At 39.8% G+C, this 17,130-nt stretch overlaps 2 protein-coding genes across 6 annotated transcripts in view; both read right to left on the bottom strand.

Annotated features, from left to right (window-relative positions):
- The window catches only part of LOC128440781 (clathrin heavy chain 1), a 32,162-nt gene extending 17,862 nt beyond the window's left edge, over positions 1–14,300 (bottom strand). For both annotated transcript variants that reach the window (XM_053423614.1, XM_053423615.1), the window contains exons 1-13: positions 13,765–14,300; positions 12,083–12,290; positions 7,941–8,209; positions 7,510–7,671; positions 7,256–7,369; positions 6,705–6,878; positions 4,868–5,065; positions 4,198–4,398; positions 3,457–3,609; positions 3,215–3,337; positions 2,891–3,028; positions 2,488–2,652; positions 2,216–2,396 (exon numbers count right to left, since the gene is read on the bottom strand). In XM_053423614.1, the coding sequence (XP_053279589.1) occupies positions 2,216–2,396; positions 2,488–2,652; positions 2,891–3,028; positions 3,215–3,337; positions 3,457–3,609; positions 4,198–4,398; positions 4,868–5,065; positions 6,705–6,878; positions 7,256–7,369; positions 7,510–7,671; positions 7,941–8,209; positions 12,083–12,290; positions 13,765–13,806 (2,128 nt within the window). In that variant the 5' untranslated portion in view covers positions 13,807–14,300. The remainder of the gene's footprint in view (positions 1–2,215; positions 2,397–2,487; positions 2,653–2,890; positions 3,029–3,214; positions 3,338–3,456; positions 3,610–4,197; positions 4,399–4,867; positions 5,066–6,704; positions 6,879–7,255; positions 7,370–7,509; positions 7,672–7,940; positions 8,210–12,082; positions 12,291–13,764) is intronic.
- A 1,322-nt stretch (positions 14,301–15,622) lies between these two features.
- Positions 15,623–17,130, bottom strand: part of vaspb (vasodilator stimulated phosphoprotein b) — a 31,979-nt gene continuing 30,471 nt past the window's right edge. For all 4 annotated transcript variants that reach the window (XM_053423612.1, XM_053423611.1, XM_053423610.1 and 1 more), the window contains one exon: positions 15,623–17,078. In XM_053423612.1, the coding sequence (XP_053279587.1) occupies positions 17,044–17,078 (35 nt within the window). In that variant the 3' untranslated portion in view covers positions 15,623–17,043. The remainder of the gene's footprint in view (positions 17,079–17,130) is intronic.

Genomic DNA, 17,130 nt, shown 5'->3' with positions numbered 1-17,130 from the left:
TTAAGTTCATGCAGAAGAAAATAAACGTTCATAGTTCATTTTTTCATTGGGATGATTTAGGTCACAAACCTCCAGTCATGTGATGTTATGAATCTATCGTGTCGGATCCTGCTTCGTGTCGCGCCCCTCATTTTAACACTGAGTCCTGACTGTGAGCGCCAAGTTTCGTGTTGTGACACGGGGTGAATGGGATTGGGCCAGTGTGTGTCAAACTAAAGCCAATTATAGAGACCACATCATGTGATTAATTGAAGCGGTTCATCTATCATCCAAGAAAATTCCAAGTTCACCAGGGGTCTCATTTATAAAACGGTGCGTTGGATTCATACTAAAAGTGTAGGTACGCACAAAAGCCAGAAATGGCATACACCGAAGAAAATACAGATTTATAAAACCGTGCGCACTCACACCTGAACGCAATGTTCGCTTTATAAATCACAGTCCACCTGGAAACGTTCATACGTGGATCTGCCTCCAAATCTGCCCTCCACAGGCCCACTTTCAACCATAAATTGTAAATGCAAAGCACGGCACGAATATTGAATTATGCAGCTGAATGGGTTTCCACCTTGAGTCCTGACGCAGTCACGGCATCAAGCGATGAGAAGAGGAAGCAAAACTTTCAGACACTGACATCGAGGTGTTTGTTAGGGAGGTGGAGGTGTAGAACCATTTTATGGGACAGCAGTGATGTCACTAATAAAGAAAATACACTGATACTCTGCCGCTGCTGCTGTGGATAACAATGTGTGAGAGTGAAGACGAGAGCCTGAAGTTAAAAAAATAACACAGATCAATAGAATTTATATCAGCTGATCAGACATCGCTGAACCCTCGCTTCTTCCTCATCCTTCCATTCGCATGCACACATCACGCAGAACCCAGCACCACTGTCATGTCAATATTTATTTATTTAGAGCATCGGACCAATTCCCTCACATCGGTGGATCCCCACCTCCACTCTGGAATATTATTTGGAAAGTTTCTAAATTTCTTATAAGTGATCTCCTGTGCGCTCTGTGCACAGTCAGGTTCACTGCAGCAATTTGATGATAGACGCACAGTGTTAGAAGATACTATTAAAACCTATTAATGACTCGGCTCCGTAACTTCGCTGTTAAATGGAATCTAAATTTAATTTGCTGTAAGTTGTTTTATATATTTTTTAATTAAAAGGTTTGTGTGGAACAGTCGCAGGCAAAACTAAGCTGTTGGTTTTAATGTTAATGATTAATTTGATCAATAATCTGGCTTCAGTTCTCCACCTCACATCCACGTCGCCACTTTCCCGTCTCCAAAACCTTCGTACGCATGGGTCAGAGTTGCGTGGAAATACGAAAATATTCCCGTCAAGTTTGTTTTTATAAATCCCAACGTTTGCGTGAGAAGTGGCGCACGCACGTTTCAAGCCCCGTTTTGTGCGTACGCAACAGTTATAAATGAGACCCCTGAGTTATTATCTCATTCCCTTGTTATCATTTCTTGATCATGCAATATGTTTTCACCCAAATGTCACACTAGGGGCTCCATAATAACCAGTTATGGTATTTGGAAGTGAATGCATTTTAAGGCATTTATTTTAAGCTATTTTTCATGGTGGAGTGCTGGGGATAAAATAAGACGCAGTACACCTCACTCTCTGGAACGCCTGACTGAAGTCACCAGCTATTTTACAGGTGGGGAACATCAACTGGTCCCCTTGTTATTATTCACTACAGCTATCACAGCAGTTTGCATCCAACGACTTGGTGTCAGACAATGGAATCAAGAGGAAAGAGGCTGTGGTATTCCCCTTTACTAACACATATTTACGGCAAAGTTGTTTGCCTATATGGTCGGACTGCACACCTGTCGGTGCCTCAAGTGTCGCTTATATGTGTGTGTTGACTGGGGAGGGGATGCCGATGTGTAACTATAAGGCGAGGCAAACTAAACATTAAATGAAATAAATACTAGGCCCTATCAATAATTATTCAAAGTGTGAATGGGAAAACTAGCTACATTTTGTCTTGAGCCATCAGCAATTGCCTTACCTGATTCCATTTTCACAACCCTGCTGTTAAATGAAATTATCATAATTAAGACCTGACAAAACATGTTTAAGATTTTTTAATACCTAAAATTCAGATTATTGAATTTGAGAATTTTTAAGACCAAGCAGAAACCCGGAAAAGAACCCGAAAGGTGAAATTGTTTATGTATTTTCCCAGCTTACCCTCAAAGCTCTTGAATGACTCAAACAGTTCAGTGAGGGACTGAGTACTGAGCTGCTCGTGGTACTTGGAGGCCACTTGCACACATATCTGCAGGTTCTGGCGGATGTTTGCGGACAGCATGGCCCTAAGACACTCCAGAGAGTCCTCCACTGATAAGGAACCAAAGAAATTCACCAACCACTGCAGAGGAAAAAAGAAATTGAGCATGTACAGAATGCAGAATTACAAGTATATTCTAAAAACAAATTGTAAGTTGAAGTACTTCCTGTACCTCTGGGTTGAGAAGATGTGTGTGCACCACAGCACGCTTTATGTCATACAGGTCAGTATAATGCTCCAGTGCCCTCTGCAGGAGACCGGCCTTCTCACACAGCTGTGCCACATGTGCACGATCGTAGTGGGTGAACATCTGATTGCCCAGGATTGCGTCTGCAACCTGAGAGACATGACGCAGGGACAAATTCATGTCAGCATCATTCGAAACATTGCAACAGAGGCAGAGGGAAAACAATGTGATGCTTTTAAAGAAAGACAGCAACCTTGAGGGTTGGATTCTAAATATATGATTTGAGGAATAAAAAAAAGAAACTATAAAATCTGATGAATTTATTATCTGAATGGATAAATTAGATAATAAGCATATTTGAATCTGATGTATTCCCATGTTTATTTACCTGTGGTGCATGGACCAGATTCATTTCCAGCAGGCGTGTCTGCAGTGGTCCCTCCATCGGTCTGTTGTTCTTCAGGGCATCTAGTAGAAAGGATGTGCACTGCTGGATCAGGTTGTACTCCATGAACACGTCAACAATCTGGAGACATAAGAGAAATAATCACACAGGTCAAACTGAAACATGTATGTTTGGTTGTCTGTTGACTCAAATAAGGATTTTTTTAGATTGATCATTTGGTTACAGGTGGTAGTGAAGCATCATCGTTCCATTTCTGAACCAGTGACTTTCTCTCGCAAGGTTACTCTAACCATAACTGTACTTAACCTGTGTAATGTCAGCAAGTGGCTCTTCATCCTGAACCAGCATCTGGGAGAACTGAAGTCCCTGCTCTGGACTGATCCGCATTACGTTCCTCAGCAGGAAGATCCAGTCTGGAGTGTAGCCCACCTACAGGGACAACAGATCTTTAATCCCTATAGCCCTATATCTGAATTACACCTTGGCTACCATACAACACAAACAAAAGTAAAGACAAAAGTAGAGCAAGGGGTTAAATTACAAATTACCTTCTTCGCGTAGAGGACAATCTTCTGGAACTGACCAGTTTCAGCAAAGCATTGAATGACCTTATTGGGGACATTGGCTCTGAGGTAGACACTGAGGGCAAGAGTTGGATCGACAGACTTCACCAAGTCTCCGAGCTCCTCAGAGCACTCGAGCTGTAAACACAAAGAGCATTATTGAAAACCAGATACAGGACAAAGCAACTGACAAAACAGGTGGATAAAATGGACACTGGAACCTTTGTGAGCAAACTAAATTATAAACCTAGCATGTAGGTGTAATCTTCAAGCTTTGACACTGAACAGTTTGAAATAACAGGAATTCCTGATAAAGCACCACATGATTGCAGTCCAACTATTTACTAAAATACCTCATAATCAACATATAATTCTCAAATGTAAAAAAAACAACACTCAACTGAAAACAGCAGCATGGTGGTGGTATTGTAGAATTTGTAGTGGTATTTGTAGAAGTGGATGAACCTGATTATAATTGTAGCCGTGAATGTGTTTCACTTTCATGCCACTTAAAAGTTAAAACACTTGGCAATAGTTATTCCCTCGCAAATGAAGGATCTCTTGCTTTGAAATGCAATTTTTAACGTCAAGGCTATCTGAACTTGCTAAGTGCAACACTCTGGTATGTTCAAAAGAACAGATATTTCACGTCATCTTTCGTGAAAATATACTTCCTCTGAAGATAACAAAGTTCATCCATTATAATAACCAACACTGGACACACACCTTGTCCTCTTTCAGCCATTTCTCTAGTAGCTGCTTGCGGCCCTGCTGGAGGACAGGTCTGCACAGCTCCAGAGACTCAAACTTATTAAGCTGGCCTTGGTCCAACAGGATGCCAAAGTACTGGAGCAGAGGAGAGGTTTGGCCTGGTTGCGCTGGAACACTCTGAAAACGGCGGATAGTGTCTGGGGTTCGCAGGATACCCTGGAAAAAAAGGGTATTCAAATATTAAGTAAGTGACAGTGGGAAGATTGGAGTGTAGAAGAGTCACCTTTGAGCCTGCATAGAAGAAAAGATGTGTACAGTAACTTTGGGTGACTATTAGTGGCTGTAGTGAACAATACAATTGTATTACACATCGAAACTTCTCAAACCAAGAAACAAATTCACACTGAAAGAATACATCCAGCAGTTAATGTGTCTTGTTGATTTTAAACTACTGTGTCATGCAACATGAAAAGTTACGTTTATTTATATAGCACCTTTTAGACACAATGTACACAGCTTTACCAATGCATGGAAAAACATTACAAATAAAACATAAAATTACATTAAAAAGAAAAACAATTTTTTTTTTGTTATACAAAATCTGCATAGTCTAAACAGTCTGAGCTTGAACTAGTTGAACTGTAAGTAATTTTACTCTGAGCAGTGTTACTGGTACTGGCACTACCTTGGGCGCATTGGCTGCCACCTTGGCAGCTTCTGAGTAATTCCCAGCTGCAAAGAGGGTGTTGAACTTGCGGGCGAACAGCTCCTCAGCACCGGCAAGGTTGTTGCGGACAGCCATGCGAAGAGCCAGGTCTGGGTTCTGGAGCACATTGGTAATGTAGGGAATGATGTTTTCCTCCTCCACGCACACCGACAACACCTGGAAAAACATATATGCAAACTTAACTACAATAGTAATCAGTGTGCATACCACCCCAAAGGCCCAAACACTCAATACAATCAAGCTGCACCAAATTTCATCACAGATATCAGTCACCTAAACGCAGCCTATTTGATCCATGAATTATTCCCTGGGTTGGTGTGAATGTGGAAAATTCTGATCTGACCCATACCGCATCATCCCACCACGTTTCTTGGTAATCTGTCCAATAGTTTTTGGGGAATCTTACAAACAAGCCAACAGACAAACCAACTAACGCACAGGGGTGAAAACATAAAGTCCTTGATGGAGCTAATTAATTGTGATTTCCAACTGCTAATGAAAGGGAAATATTTCTGCTGGTTAAGGCAGGGCATAGTTACCACCAGAGAAGATAACCATACAGTTCAAAGTTATATAAATAGCCAAAAATAATCATTCTTAACCAAAACATAACGACAGTGATTACTCCACAGTGCACATTTGACCGTAAAACACCAAATTCAAGCCATATGTAAACACCCCTGTATGCAAAAATAGATTTAAGTGAATTACATCCTAAGACGTGTACTTGTCACATTCCTAAATTACAGAGGGGGATTACCCTATGTTGTTGCATTATGTGTCTGTGAGTGCTTGTGTGCGTGCAACACACTGAGCTGTGTATGGCAGAGCTTCAGGTGAGTGCCAAAAGCAATAACAGGATTAGATAGTGTAGTCTTCTCGGCCAAGCTTAGCGCTACTGCTGGAACTTTCGCATGCTGCCCGACACTGTGGATGCTACTGCAACTTGATATTTTCTCAGAGATTTCCTCAGTCAAGGTCACACAGCAACACCAAAGAGCTACACTGATACACAAAAAGGGTGACACGCCACAGGGAAAGGGAATCACAAACAAAAGTCAGCAGAATCCAGAAACACACTGTGTCTCATACTGGTACAGGTTAAGAGAGAATCACTATGTGTTTATATCTGCAAGTACACCTTCTTAGTTATTTTTAATGTGAAACAAATTCAACAATTTGCAATAATGTAGATATGTAAAAAACTGTATCGCACGAATTTCATAATTGTTACCACTGATCACATTTCTCTCCCCTTTCAAGCCTCCAACAAAAAATGCTTGCTCATATCCCAAATTAAACATGGTAATAATCTTCACGGTGTATGTGTTACCTGTTAACATGCCAACCCAATGGGGAAATTGGGACTATTGGCTTTTATTAAGAGATTTAATAATTTCACTCAACACTGCAGAGATCCTACAAACGTCTGCCAGCTCAACACCAGATTCTTCATTGTTTTCAATTGAAGAGGGCCTCATGTCCTAACATCTGACAAACACAACTTAGATTTAACTTTTAATATTCATATTTAAATTCATGTTTAATCTGAGAGCCCTACTTAAAATGTAGATGTTGATAAATGATTACGGCCAGTTACTAATGCTTATACTCACTAAGATGCTCACAATATGGTCTAGGATTCAGTAAGATCTTTACGTTCAAACACTTTCTACTGGTGTGACTTTAAAAGTACCCCTTTATGTTGTACACATCTGTTACTGGTGAAATCCCACTGGGGAAAGTACTGGGGAGGTAAATCGATGCGAGGGCCAGAATGTGTATTTCAAAATACCTGTCCTTTTCTGTTGACTCCTATGATACCAGCAGTGGGCTCGTGGGGGGCAGTGACAAAGATGGTCTCCCCACTGATCCTGTTCATGTAGATGCAAGTACCAGTCTCCAGGTCGTACAGGTGGATATAGCCATATTTGGTGATGAGAAAGACAACATCTTGCTTTGAGCTGATCTAGATGTACAAGAAGAGAATGGTCAGAATAGATTGACAAAAAGACAGATCAAGACACTGAAGCTAAATAAGCTTAATTATTTGTCCTGTCCCGCACTAACTGATTTCAGTTTAGACATCAGACTGAGTTGCATTTGTTGGACTAAATGGTGCCATTTCAGCATTTCAAAAAGTGTAAATATTAGCTCTTTGTTTAAACAGCACAATAAATCCCTCAATACAGCTCCAAGGAAAGACGATTGCAGTCTTCATTAAAAATGTATCATCACGCTGTGATGACATATGAACCCACGGAGGGTGATGTTTTCCACTCGAGAGAATCTTGGAGAACAAAAACAAACAGGCTCCACATGTGTCCTCGTAAGTGGTTTTTGTACCTGCATGGCGACAGGGAAGTCATTCTGAGCTTCTGGTGGAAAGAAAACATCGACAGCTTTCTTTGGGAATGGCTGGTTCCCAGTTGGTGGAGTACCCACTTCAATGATATGCAGCTAGAAAGAAAAAGACAAAATGAGACAAAGTTGTGTCACAATCTTCCCTAAAAAGGTTTTTATCTGCATTCAATTTTATTTGGATTATGCATTCTCTAAAATCATTTCTATCTATTATTGATATCCAGTGCTAATCTTACTTTTCCTCCTGCCTGTCCTCGCACAGCAAAGCAGAACAGAGTTGACTCTTCAGTGTTGCCCTCCATCTTGAACTGTGCAAAGCCAGCGGCATGGCCCTCAATGGGCTGAGACACCTTCCTGTCCACTGAGTATAGCTGCATGGCTCCGACTACACGATTTTGCTAAGGAGAGAAAGCCCACAAGTTAACCCCAAAAGCCAAAGATCCTTTTAATACCTCTTCATCTAGTAGAACGACTGAGTGTATGATTAAAACTGCTGTTTCAAAACATGCATCCATTCCATATTCGTTTCCATCCAACACAATGAAGATTTCTAACTACACTTTATTGTAGGTAAAAGCACAAGTGCTTTATCACAAATTAATACCCCACCTTAGATCTCTGAGAAAGTAAGATCGTCGTGTGCTTTGCTGAACCCCAGTTTATTTACCTGTGCTGAAATGCCAATGAGCAACAGCCACTTCTGTTTTGCGTCGGTGCGATAGTTGATGATCTGGCAGCCAGCCAGGCTAGAGTGACGGTCAAAGACTTTGATTGGCTGAGAGTCCCCCTCCATGCTCCAATGGTAGACTGCGTTGTCTGTGACCAGGGCAACAGTGTTGAGGGATATCCATTTCCAGAAGGTCACGTCATCTGTCATAGTGTGAGCCTTCATCTTGCTCTTCATCTCAATGTTGAAGATCTGCAGGGTCTTGGCCGCTGAAAATATTGAGAGACCGCACAGTGATGCAGGTGAAAGCTGGGAAGACCTAAATTATTTTGACAACAATAAAATAAAAATAAAATAATTACGAACATCAGTCTAGGGACTAAAGCTACCACACACAACCCACAGCAGACTTTGGAACATTTGTGCACACCAAATATCAATTATTGGAGAGAGGTTGGTAGTCAGGGATTGGTTTGAGTAACACCAAAGGACCATACATAAAGCCACTACAAGTGTAGAAAACAAGAGGCAAGACCAACAAAAGGGCAACCACTCAAGCGGTAGATCTGCATTCAGTTAGACCTGACTGATTATGAAAAGTTCTTAAGATTTGAAATCACTAATCTATAAACAGATTTTTGATTTTAGAAATTCAAGACACATTACACTGTTCAAACTGACTAAATGTGCAGCCCCTTCTTATATTTTAATGAGCCCACCGTGTTTGGCGTTGCTCAACTTTATCTGCAATGCAATGCAACATCATAAAGTAAGGTAAATATGTTTATGTGCAGAGTTCAGGTAGATTAATTTGCAATGTGAACAGGATTTTGCTACTTTTGACCTTGCAATCAGCACATTGGATGCTACAAATTGTCACAGACTATGTTAGCATGGACACCAATATTACAACTATTGACCTTATTCTGCATTAAACATTATTTTGATGGTGTTTACATGACTTGTAATCAGACATTAAATTCATAATTCTGTTTACATGTTACATCATTGCAATGTTTGCACTTATCCAAGTACTTGATAATAACAATTTCCCTTAAAACGCAAAGCCTAACTATAGTTTCTCCCCCATAATTCACATTTAAACCAATTATTGCTTATTCTGAGCATGAATTAATCTGAAAATGCTGTGGCTGTGGCAGTGGCTTCTTCAGACTATCAGCTTAATCAGTTTAACATCGGAATATTGGTGTCCATTTTAAGAAAGTAACTGTGTAGATTTTCTAGTTAGAAAATTTGGTCACGGGAATATACAATTCTGTGCAGATCTAGCACTCAAATTGTTCTTTCTGGATGAAATTCAATTGTCAATTTAAGAACGGTTAAAATCTTTTCAACCCAAACTAAATCAATTAGGAATCAATGTCAGCAGAAGAACATGGTGCCCATTGCGAGTCAGAATGAGGCCTCATGGACTGTGTCCAGCCCTCCACCCACACCACCTACAAGAGAAATGAAACTCCAAGCATGCTGTTACAGCTCTTAAGGGATTCACATTGAAATTTAATCCTAAAATGACGGATGTGGGAATTTCGGCTAGGTCTGAATGCAGATTAGCAAAAGAGGACCACAAAGCACACAAACAGATGTGACGATGGGAAGGATGCTGGACGGATGCACAATCACACCCATTGGAAAACCACTCGACTTCAATCGGGCCCAAACAAGCCTAAACCAAACTAAACCCTAGAATTAACTGTGATTTATAATTAACACAGCATATGAATGACAATGACTCACATCTAAATTGAGGTATAGTGACATTTCTGAACAAATGCTTTACAAACACTGTGTAGAGTACACTGAGCATAACACAGTCTACAAAAACTAAAAAGTGAAAAGAAGTCAAGTACAAATCAGTAATTAGTTAGAGAAAACAAGCACAAACTGTATGAAGTATACAGCTTTATGCAGCAATAATGCTGATTTAGTCTTTTATTCAGTTTCTCTGTTTAGTGGACACTTTCAAGTGCAGTTTATCAACACCTGAGTTGAAGCACAGGATTTATAAGCTACTTAAGACTAATCCTCTGACACAGTCACAATAAATAATCTAAGGTAAAACTCAAAATATGAAAATCTGTACACTTTTTCTATAACCTGTAATTAATGTGAGTCTTTGCTAAACAAGACTGAAGCTACTAGTTTGGTCAAAACACAGGACAAGAAGGGAGAGAAACTAAAAGCTGGAAATTTGTCTTTGATTATGACAGTGTTGTGTGGCGGATGTGACAAAAGGATCCCTTTAAATCAAGAAACATTTGATGTATTTAACGTATAAAACCAATGTCACAGGTTAATTCTTGCCAATCATCATTCTAAATTGACACTGCTACTGTATTTGCATAGGCATTGTGCTAGATCACAGAATTGATTCATAAAATAAGAACCAAGTTAAGTTTTAGTTGCATTTTTCTCTCTTAAGGAAAGGTGGAGTAAAAGTGCTGGTTGAAAGGCAAGACAAACTATAAAAACATAAGTCAACCTTTATTGATGATCTGTGTTTAATTTTCATGCATTTATTATTAGTAACTGTGTCATTATTATAGTTTTTTAGTGCATTCAAACTGATCAGTAAAAATGCACTGGTCTAGGTCTGGTCTCTGTTGATATCTTTAATAGGTACTACCGGGGTGCCAAACTGGGCAATTGCTAAATGCAAAATGTGATAACTTCAAATTTGGCATATTAGGTATGCATGTCATAACTTATATCAAAGCTTTGGCATTTCTGTTAACTGTCTGCCTAAGGCTGGATTAGAACATATTTAAAATAGTAGTTATGGTAAAACAGAACCAATATCCATCCAAGCACTTTCTACACATATCAATCTGCAGCTATCATGTTCAAATCAGTATGATAGCACTGGCCTCCGCTGGCCGATATTAAGTATTATAATATTTGATTAAAAAAGAGATATTCATAAAAACATTTCCATAGGACAGTAAGACAATATAGTACTGCATTATTTTTGTTTTTAGACTGGCTTGAATGCCAACGGTTGCTTGATTTTCCCAATTGAATAACTGACCATATTATTTTTTTCCAGCATGATTCTACTACATACTGGCCATTTTATAAGGCACATAACCTTTAGTAAAATGTATGAATACTGATCTAATTTTTCAATTACTCTATAGTTTGTTTTGTTCTGGCAGAGATATTATGTTATATGGGTGCCTTCAGGCTGTCACTGACAATGGTTTTTTATGAAAATGGAATCAGTTTTACATCTTCATGTGCTTTTCACATTACCTAGGTTTGTTTTGAGGCTTCATTTGAGTCAATTCGTGTCACTACTTGAATGAGGACACCACTTCTGTGTCTTCATTAAACTATACTGCCGCCATAGGAATATTATGTATAGATCTGTTTATAATGTGAATTAGACAAAACGCCCTGTGGGCAGGATGGTCATCGTAAAAATATTATCTATCTGAAGGATGTAAGACTTTATATTCCAATATCCATACGGTAATGAAGTTAATGTAAAACACATTTTAGGAAATGGTCAGCTGTATTATAACATATGTACATTGTAGCAAATGGAACAAACACCCAAACAGAAAAAACCCTAGAACCTCCCCTCTTATTTTCACTATGCCCTGTTTGTGTTATCAATGTAAATCCAAGCATTCATTAAAATTACTATCCGTACTTTGTAAACATTTCAAGACACTGCATACAAGAATACACTTTGACAACTCATGATATGTAAAATTGAACTCACCGTCTGCAAACATATGAAAGCAGTAAGAAATGAAAAAAGAGCAAAAACAAGCAAAATAGACAAAGCATTCATGACAGCATGACAATTTACTTGCACTGGTATTACGTCTAGTTGAACGTAAAAAAATGTATTGGTATTACTAACAAGTTATTTATGACAAACAGAAATGAGGTGATCTACATATGAACACCAAAACGAAAAGCAGACTGTGACAGCTACATAACCAACTGACAACACAAATAATATATACACAAACTGTCAAAGATATTAGAAGAGCACAACAGCAACGTATGTGTATGTGCTTTAACAAAAAAACAGCACTGAATCTCCCTAGGTGGAGCATCAAACTACGAGCTATCCAGTGCTAGATATATGCATTTTTACTGGTGCTTACCTTTGAGGGCGATAACTTTGCTAGCAGGGTTCATGATGGCGCTGTCTGCAGAGATGGGCCTGCGGATGGGATTGTTGGGGTCGCCCAGATCTATGATGACGACCTGGGCCTGCTCACCCACTTTCTCCCTGATGCAGATGAACTTGTCAGACTCCATGGTCAGAGTGCTGAATCCAATGTTGGCTGGGTTGATGCCCAGGTTCTGGAGCTAAAATCAGCATGTACAGTCTGTTTCAGTAGCAGCTCATGGCAGAAATTTGTATTTAAAATGAATGTCAAGGATGATACAATGACAGTACAATAAACATTTCAACTGTGGTCCCTTTTGTAAAACAGGACAGCCAGGAACATAAGAGTTATTATCCATTCAGTCATTTTATATTACACTGAAAAAATGGGTTAAAAATTAATCAAAACTAAGATGATGAAATAATAGGTGCAATGGCAGCTTATTTAAGGAACAAGCAACACAATGATGGTAGCAAACCAGTCAGAGTCAGCGACACATTCTGTCGACTTCTTTAGTCTTTAAATCAATTTAAATTGTATCATAAGTCTGGTGGGCATGAGTTCTTCCATCACTGTGAATTTGGTCTCTGAGATACAGTGGATTCCAAAAGTTTCTCACAGTACATTGAGCTCTGTTAATACAACCACTTTGTAGTTCTCCTGGGTTATAGTTGTACAGCACCATCCTTCAAATGCAACAATATGGCCAGTGCTATGGGATAGTGTAACAAAGACTCTTGGTTGCCAGTTTACGATAATAAAATGAACTGTCCAATACAGCAGTTGAGCAATAAATTCGACATTTACTGTAAAAGGTCATAATGTCAAAATTGCAATCTAAACATTACGTGAGAAGTAATTTAAACTAAGCATATCTTATTCAGTCAGAAGCTGAGATGTATCAGCTGAGCTCAGGACTGACCGTCTGTAATCCGGTCCCATGTGTTTTTTAAAACAATGTGATGTGTATGTATGAAGAGAGGGAGAGGGCTGGATAATGGTGTCATTTATGACGGAATGGATGGATCACCTGCTCCACCTTGCACAGCTGGATGAGGCGATATATTAACTCAAAGTTGGAAAACACAACAGGATGTATTCAGCTGGTAAAAATGGGCTGTCGTGACACCACATCACAATAACGTGAAATGGCACACGGACCTGTCAGACTGCAGCCTTTGGTACCTCACTTGACACCCCATCATCACCACCATGGGATGTTCGGTGTGATAATAAAACCATGGCTGCCTAACAGATCCATATCTTACAAAGCTCAGGCTTTAGACAACTCGGCTTCAACAACGTCCATGACACTAGCTGTCTCGCTTAGCTAGCTGATGTCGCGGCTATTAGCTGATTTAGCCACGTATGTGTCAAAAGCGTAATCATTCGTCACTGAAGGTCAGCACACATGTTTGATGATAACTGGTTTCTCCCCCAAGTTCTCGGTGACAGCCAACATCGACGAACAACATCCATCACTGAAATGAATGAGAGCTGCTAACCTGGAATACTAGCTGCTAGCTAAACGGGGGAGGGGAGGTCATTCATTTGCTGAGGGTATTGACGTTTAGCTTAGCTAGCATCCTGTCAAACGACGGCTGAGCCGTTAAATAAGAAAAAGGATGGATTTTGGGGGGGCTCATTCAGCGGGTTAGGATTTGCTCACATACCTGCAGGTGCTCCTGGAAGCGGATAGGCAGGATTTGAGCCATGGCGTTTTCCTTGAGCTTCTCCGGAGTCCTGAAAATCTAGCCGTGCGGCTCGCTAGCTAGCCAGTAGCAGCGCGCTAGCTACGACCTCCTCACTGTATGTGTAGGTCGGAGCCAATCAGTGAAAAATGAAAGAGCACGATTAACAATAGAATATGCGGCGTTGTTGATCGCGTTTTCCGAAAGCTGGGATCAGCAAAGACGTGGAGCGTATCCCCCCTTCAGAGTGCGCTCCCCGCACCGCATCGATGGTTTGCAGTGGCTACGGCTGATCTCCTGTCCAAAATCCGCAATGGCGGCGGAAACGGCTCAGAGCTTTCCCCCAGTTCGGAAACATCCAGGGAGCTCTGAGAGGAAAGCGACTCTGGTACTGAACATTAATATGAGATATTCCAAATGATGAGTTAGTTTATCAAGATGACACACTATATCCTCGCTTTTACTGTTCACAACCCGCAAAATATTCTGCGTAAAACCAACTCAAAATCCGTCAATCTACGTCAATTCCGCACCAATATAATCAAACAAAATTTTTTTTCAATAATTGACATATTTCTAAAGCTCAGTCCCACTATTAACCTTTAAGAGAACAGGTGGTACAGTTTGGGACACAGGCAAGCAATTTCAATTTAGTGAAAAATATCATTGAAAGGAGTCATTTAATTTAATCCAAACAAAAATTTAGTTTGAAGCTAGAAATCAGTAATGTTTTTTTTAATTTATTCATCAAATGTGGATTACATGTCTATAGTTAAAGTTGTATTTGAATTCACTACATTTTACAATGAATTTCACAAACAGTGGCAGATCTAGGAATTTTCTACATCAGGGGCAATAAAGGGGCCACCATTTACAGATGGGTCAATTATATGACAACATCCATGCACAATTCCTGATCCTGTAAGTTGCACATTTGTCATTCCTTGTTCACTGTTAGTTCTAAAGCCTTGAGCAAAGCCACACATTGAACACATTTTTAAATTTGTTCCTTGCTTAACCATATTGTATATCTAAAATTGGCATTCCATTTTCTTTCTCTATTGACATTTCAGAAAATCTTTATAAAGAGTTTTACGGAACCTGGGCAACCAGCTATGGGATGAATCGTGACCATGACACATTTGATTTATGAGCAAAAGAACATACCGAAGATAAGAAAAGGTACTAGGCTGTGGAGATAATTTTTTAAGTGTGAAGAAACTACACATCACCTTAGTCATTGCAAATTAATATAGGCATGTTAGAAGAGTGAAATCATGGTTGCTTTCAGGTAAACATTATCCAAGGCTGAGCCATCCGTTCCACATGATTTTCGCAGTTGTGGTAAATATTTCCATTGTTACAATGTGATCCACCAATCAGAAAGGTCTCGATTAAACCTGAGGATTGTAAGTAGTTTAGAACCTTTCCTTGACATTGTGAATAGAGCATGTTTTTCTTAAAACACACTTGATATCATATGGATTTATGGCTTTTATAGAAGTATATAGGATAGTCTCATAATCTTTTAGCTTGGTAACTAAGTAAGTCTTCCTTGGATAGATGTATTATATAATGGCTGACTATCAAAATGTCTGTTCAGATAATGAAAGGAATCACGCTGTTCAGCTCTTTTGTTAGAAGATGACTTTTTTTTAAAGCCTACTGACAGGACAGCAAAACTTCATGGGCCTATTAGATTTCCTATGCCCTGCTGACCCCACCCCAAGATCCTCCCCTATTGTGAGGTAGTTTGTACAAACAGCATATCATTAGTCCAATCTCAAACATTCAAAGAGGTCTTGCAACAGGACACAAAAAGAAGACTCAAGACATGTAATGCATTTCAAGAAGCAGCTGTATTCGACTATAAACGCATTTCTAATCCAGTGTCTCTAAGCTGTTTTTTTTTTTTACATTTCAGTGTAAAAAGCCTAGACTCTATTAGAAAAAAGAAACAGTAAACCCAAAATAACATTTCATAAGAAAACAATCATTGAAAAAGAAGCAAACAAAATCCCCATTCACAAGTCACTTCAATTAAAATAGAAACACCATTTAATTTTTGCTAACATTTTCCCTCAAAACAAATATATTTTTCCATATATATATATATAATATCTATATATATATATATATTTATCCTCAAGGCAGTTGGTGAGGGCCAAATTATTTGACCTCATCATGGCCATTGTTTTCATGTTTCAAAGTTAGAAATAGCTAGAATGGAAGGAAATGACTAGTGGGTGCACGGTGTAGAGCCACTACACCGGCCAACAAATAATATGAGAGGTTATAGTCTGTCAAGGCGGCGCAGCACGCAGACACACTTCCTCTGGAACAAGTGCAATGCAAAGATGATACATTTCTCACACATCATAAAACTACAACACACTCCTCTTTCACAGCACTCAGGTTGTCCGTCACAGTCCTTCTTCTTGTCTCCTCTTCCTTAAACATCTTAATCTTGCAGCAGCAAAGGCTGGTGTTGTGCTGTTTCAGTTTAGTCACTGCTCAAAGTCCACTTGATCGAGAGTCACTGCAGTAGTCAGGGAGGTGGAGTGTCTGATCGATCCATGATTGTTGTTGTTTACTCAGCCTCTAAACACCATCAGAGGCAGAATGCTAGAGGATGACAGAGCTTATTTGACACTGAACAATAATTTGTCAACTGAGAACAAGAGAGAAAAAAAAGGCTCCCAGCATGTCAGCGTTTTGTTAATTACAGTACAAATGTGGCTGATAAGTTGTCCCTGAATACTGAAGACTGCTCTATCAGTAAATGGTGCGTCTGATAGCAGAAGGGAGAGGACACAATTAGGAGGAATCTGCACAGAAGAGGGTTATGATGAGTGTACATGATGACGGACAGGAAAAGAAACTGGCTGCAGGTATGTGCTCTAAATTGGTTCAGATGAGTAGGGCACATAAAGGACACAACGGGACGAGATAAATGAGCAGGGAAGAGATGGGATAGATGAGAGGGGATCACTGCTGCAATACTCATGAGCGATCATCAGAAGTGCCTGTAGGGCGACATGAGGAGGTTCCCTGGATTACCATTTACATGAAGTGAATATGCATGTCGGACACATAAGCAAGTATGCTCAAGTGAGAGAGAGATAGAGACAAGAGAAAGTGTGTAGGTGAAAAAGAGAAATCCCTGGGCTACATGGGAGGGCGCAGTGGAGGAGAGGTCCCGACAGGCCTCAGCCCCCTCCATCTGTCAAATCCCTCCGTCACACCTGACACTCAGCAGAACTATGTGCTTCTCTTTTGCAGCTCCTGAACAAAGGCTGTGGAAAAGAAGTGGACACACAGGCATTAGGAGCCTGAAATATTCAACAT

Source organism: Pleuronectes platessa, chromosome 5, assembly GCF_947347685.1.
Source record: "Pleuronectes platessa chromosome 5, fPlePla1.1, whole genome shotgun sequence".
Taxonomy (NCBI): Eukaryota; Metazoa; Chordata; class Actinopteri; order Pleuronectiformes; family Pleuronectidae; genus Pleuronectes; species Pleuronectes platessa.
Note: the sequence above shows the minus strand (reverse complement) of the source record. Positions and strands in the feature narration are given on the sequence as shown.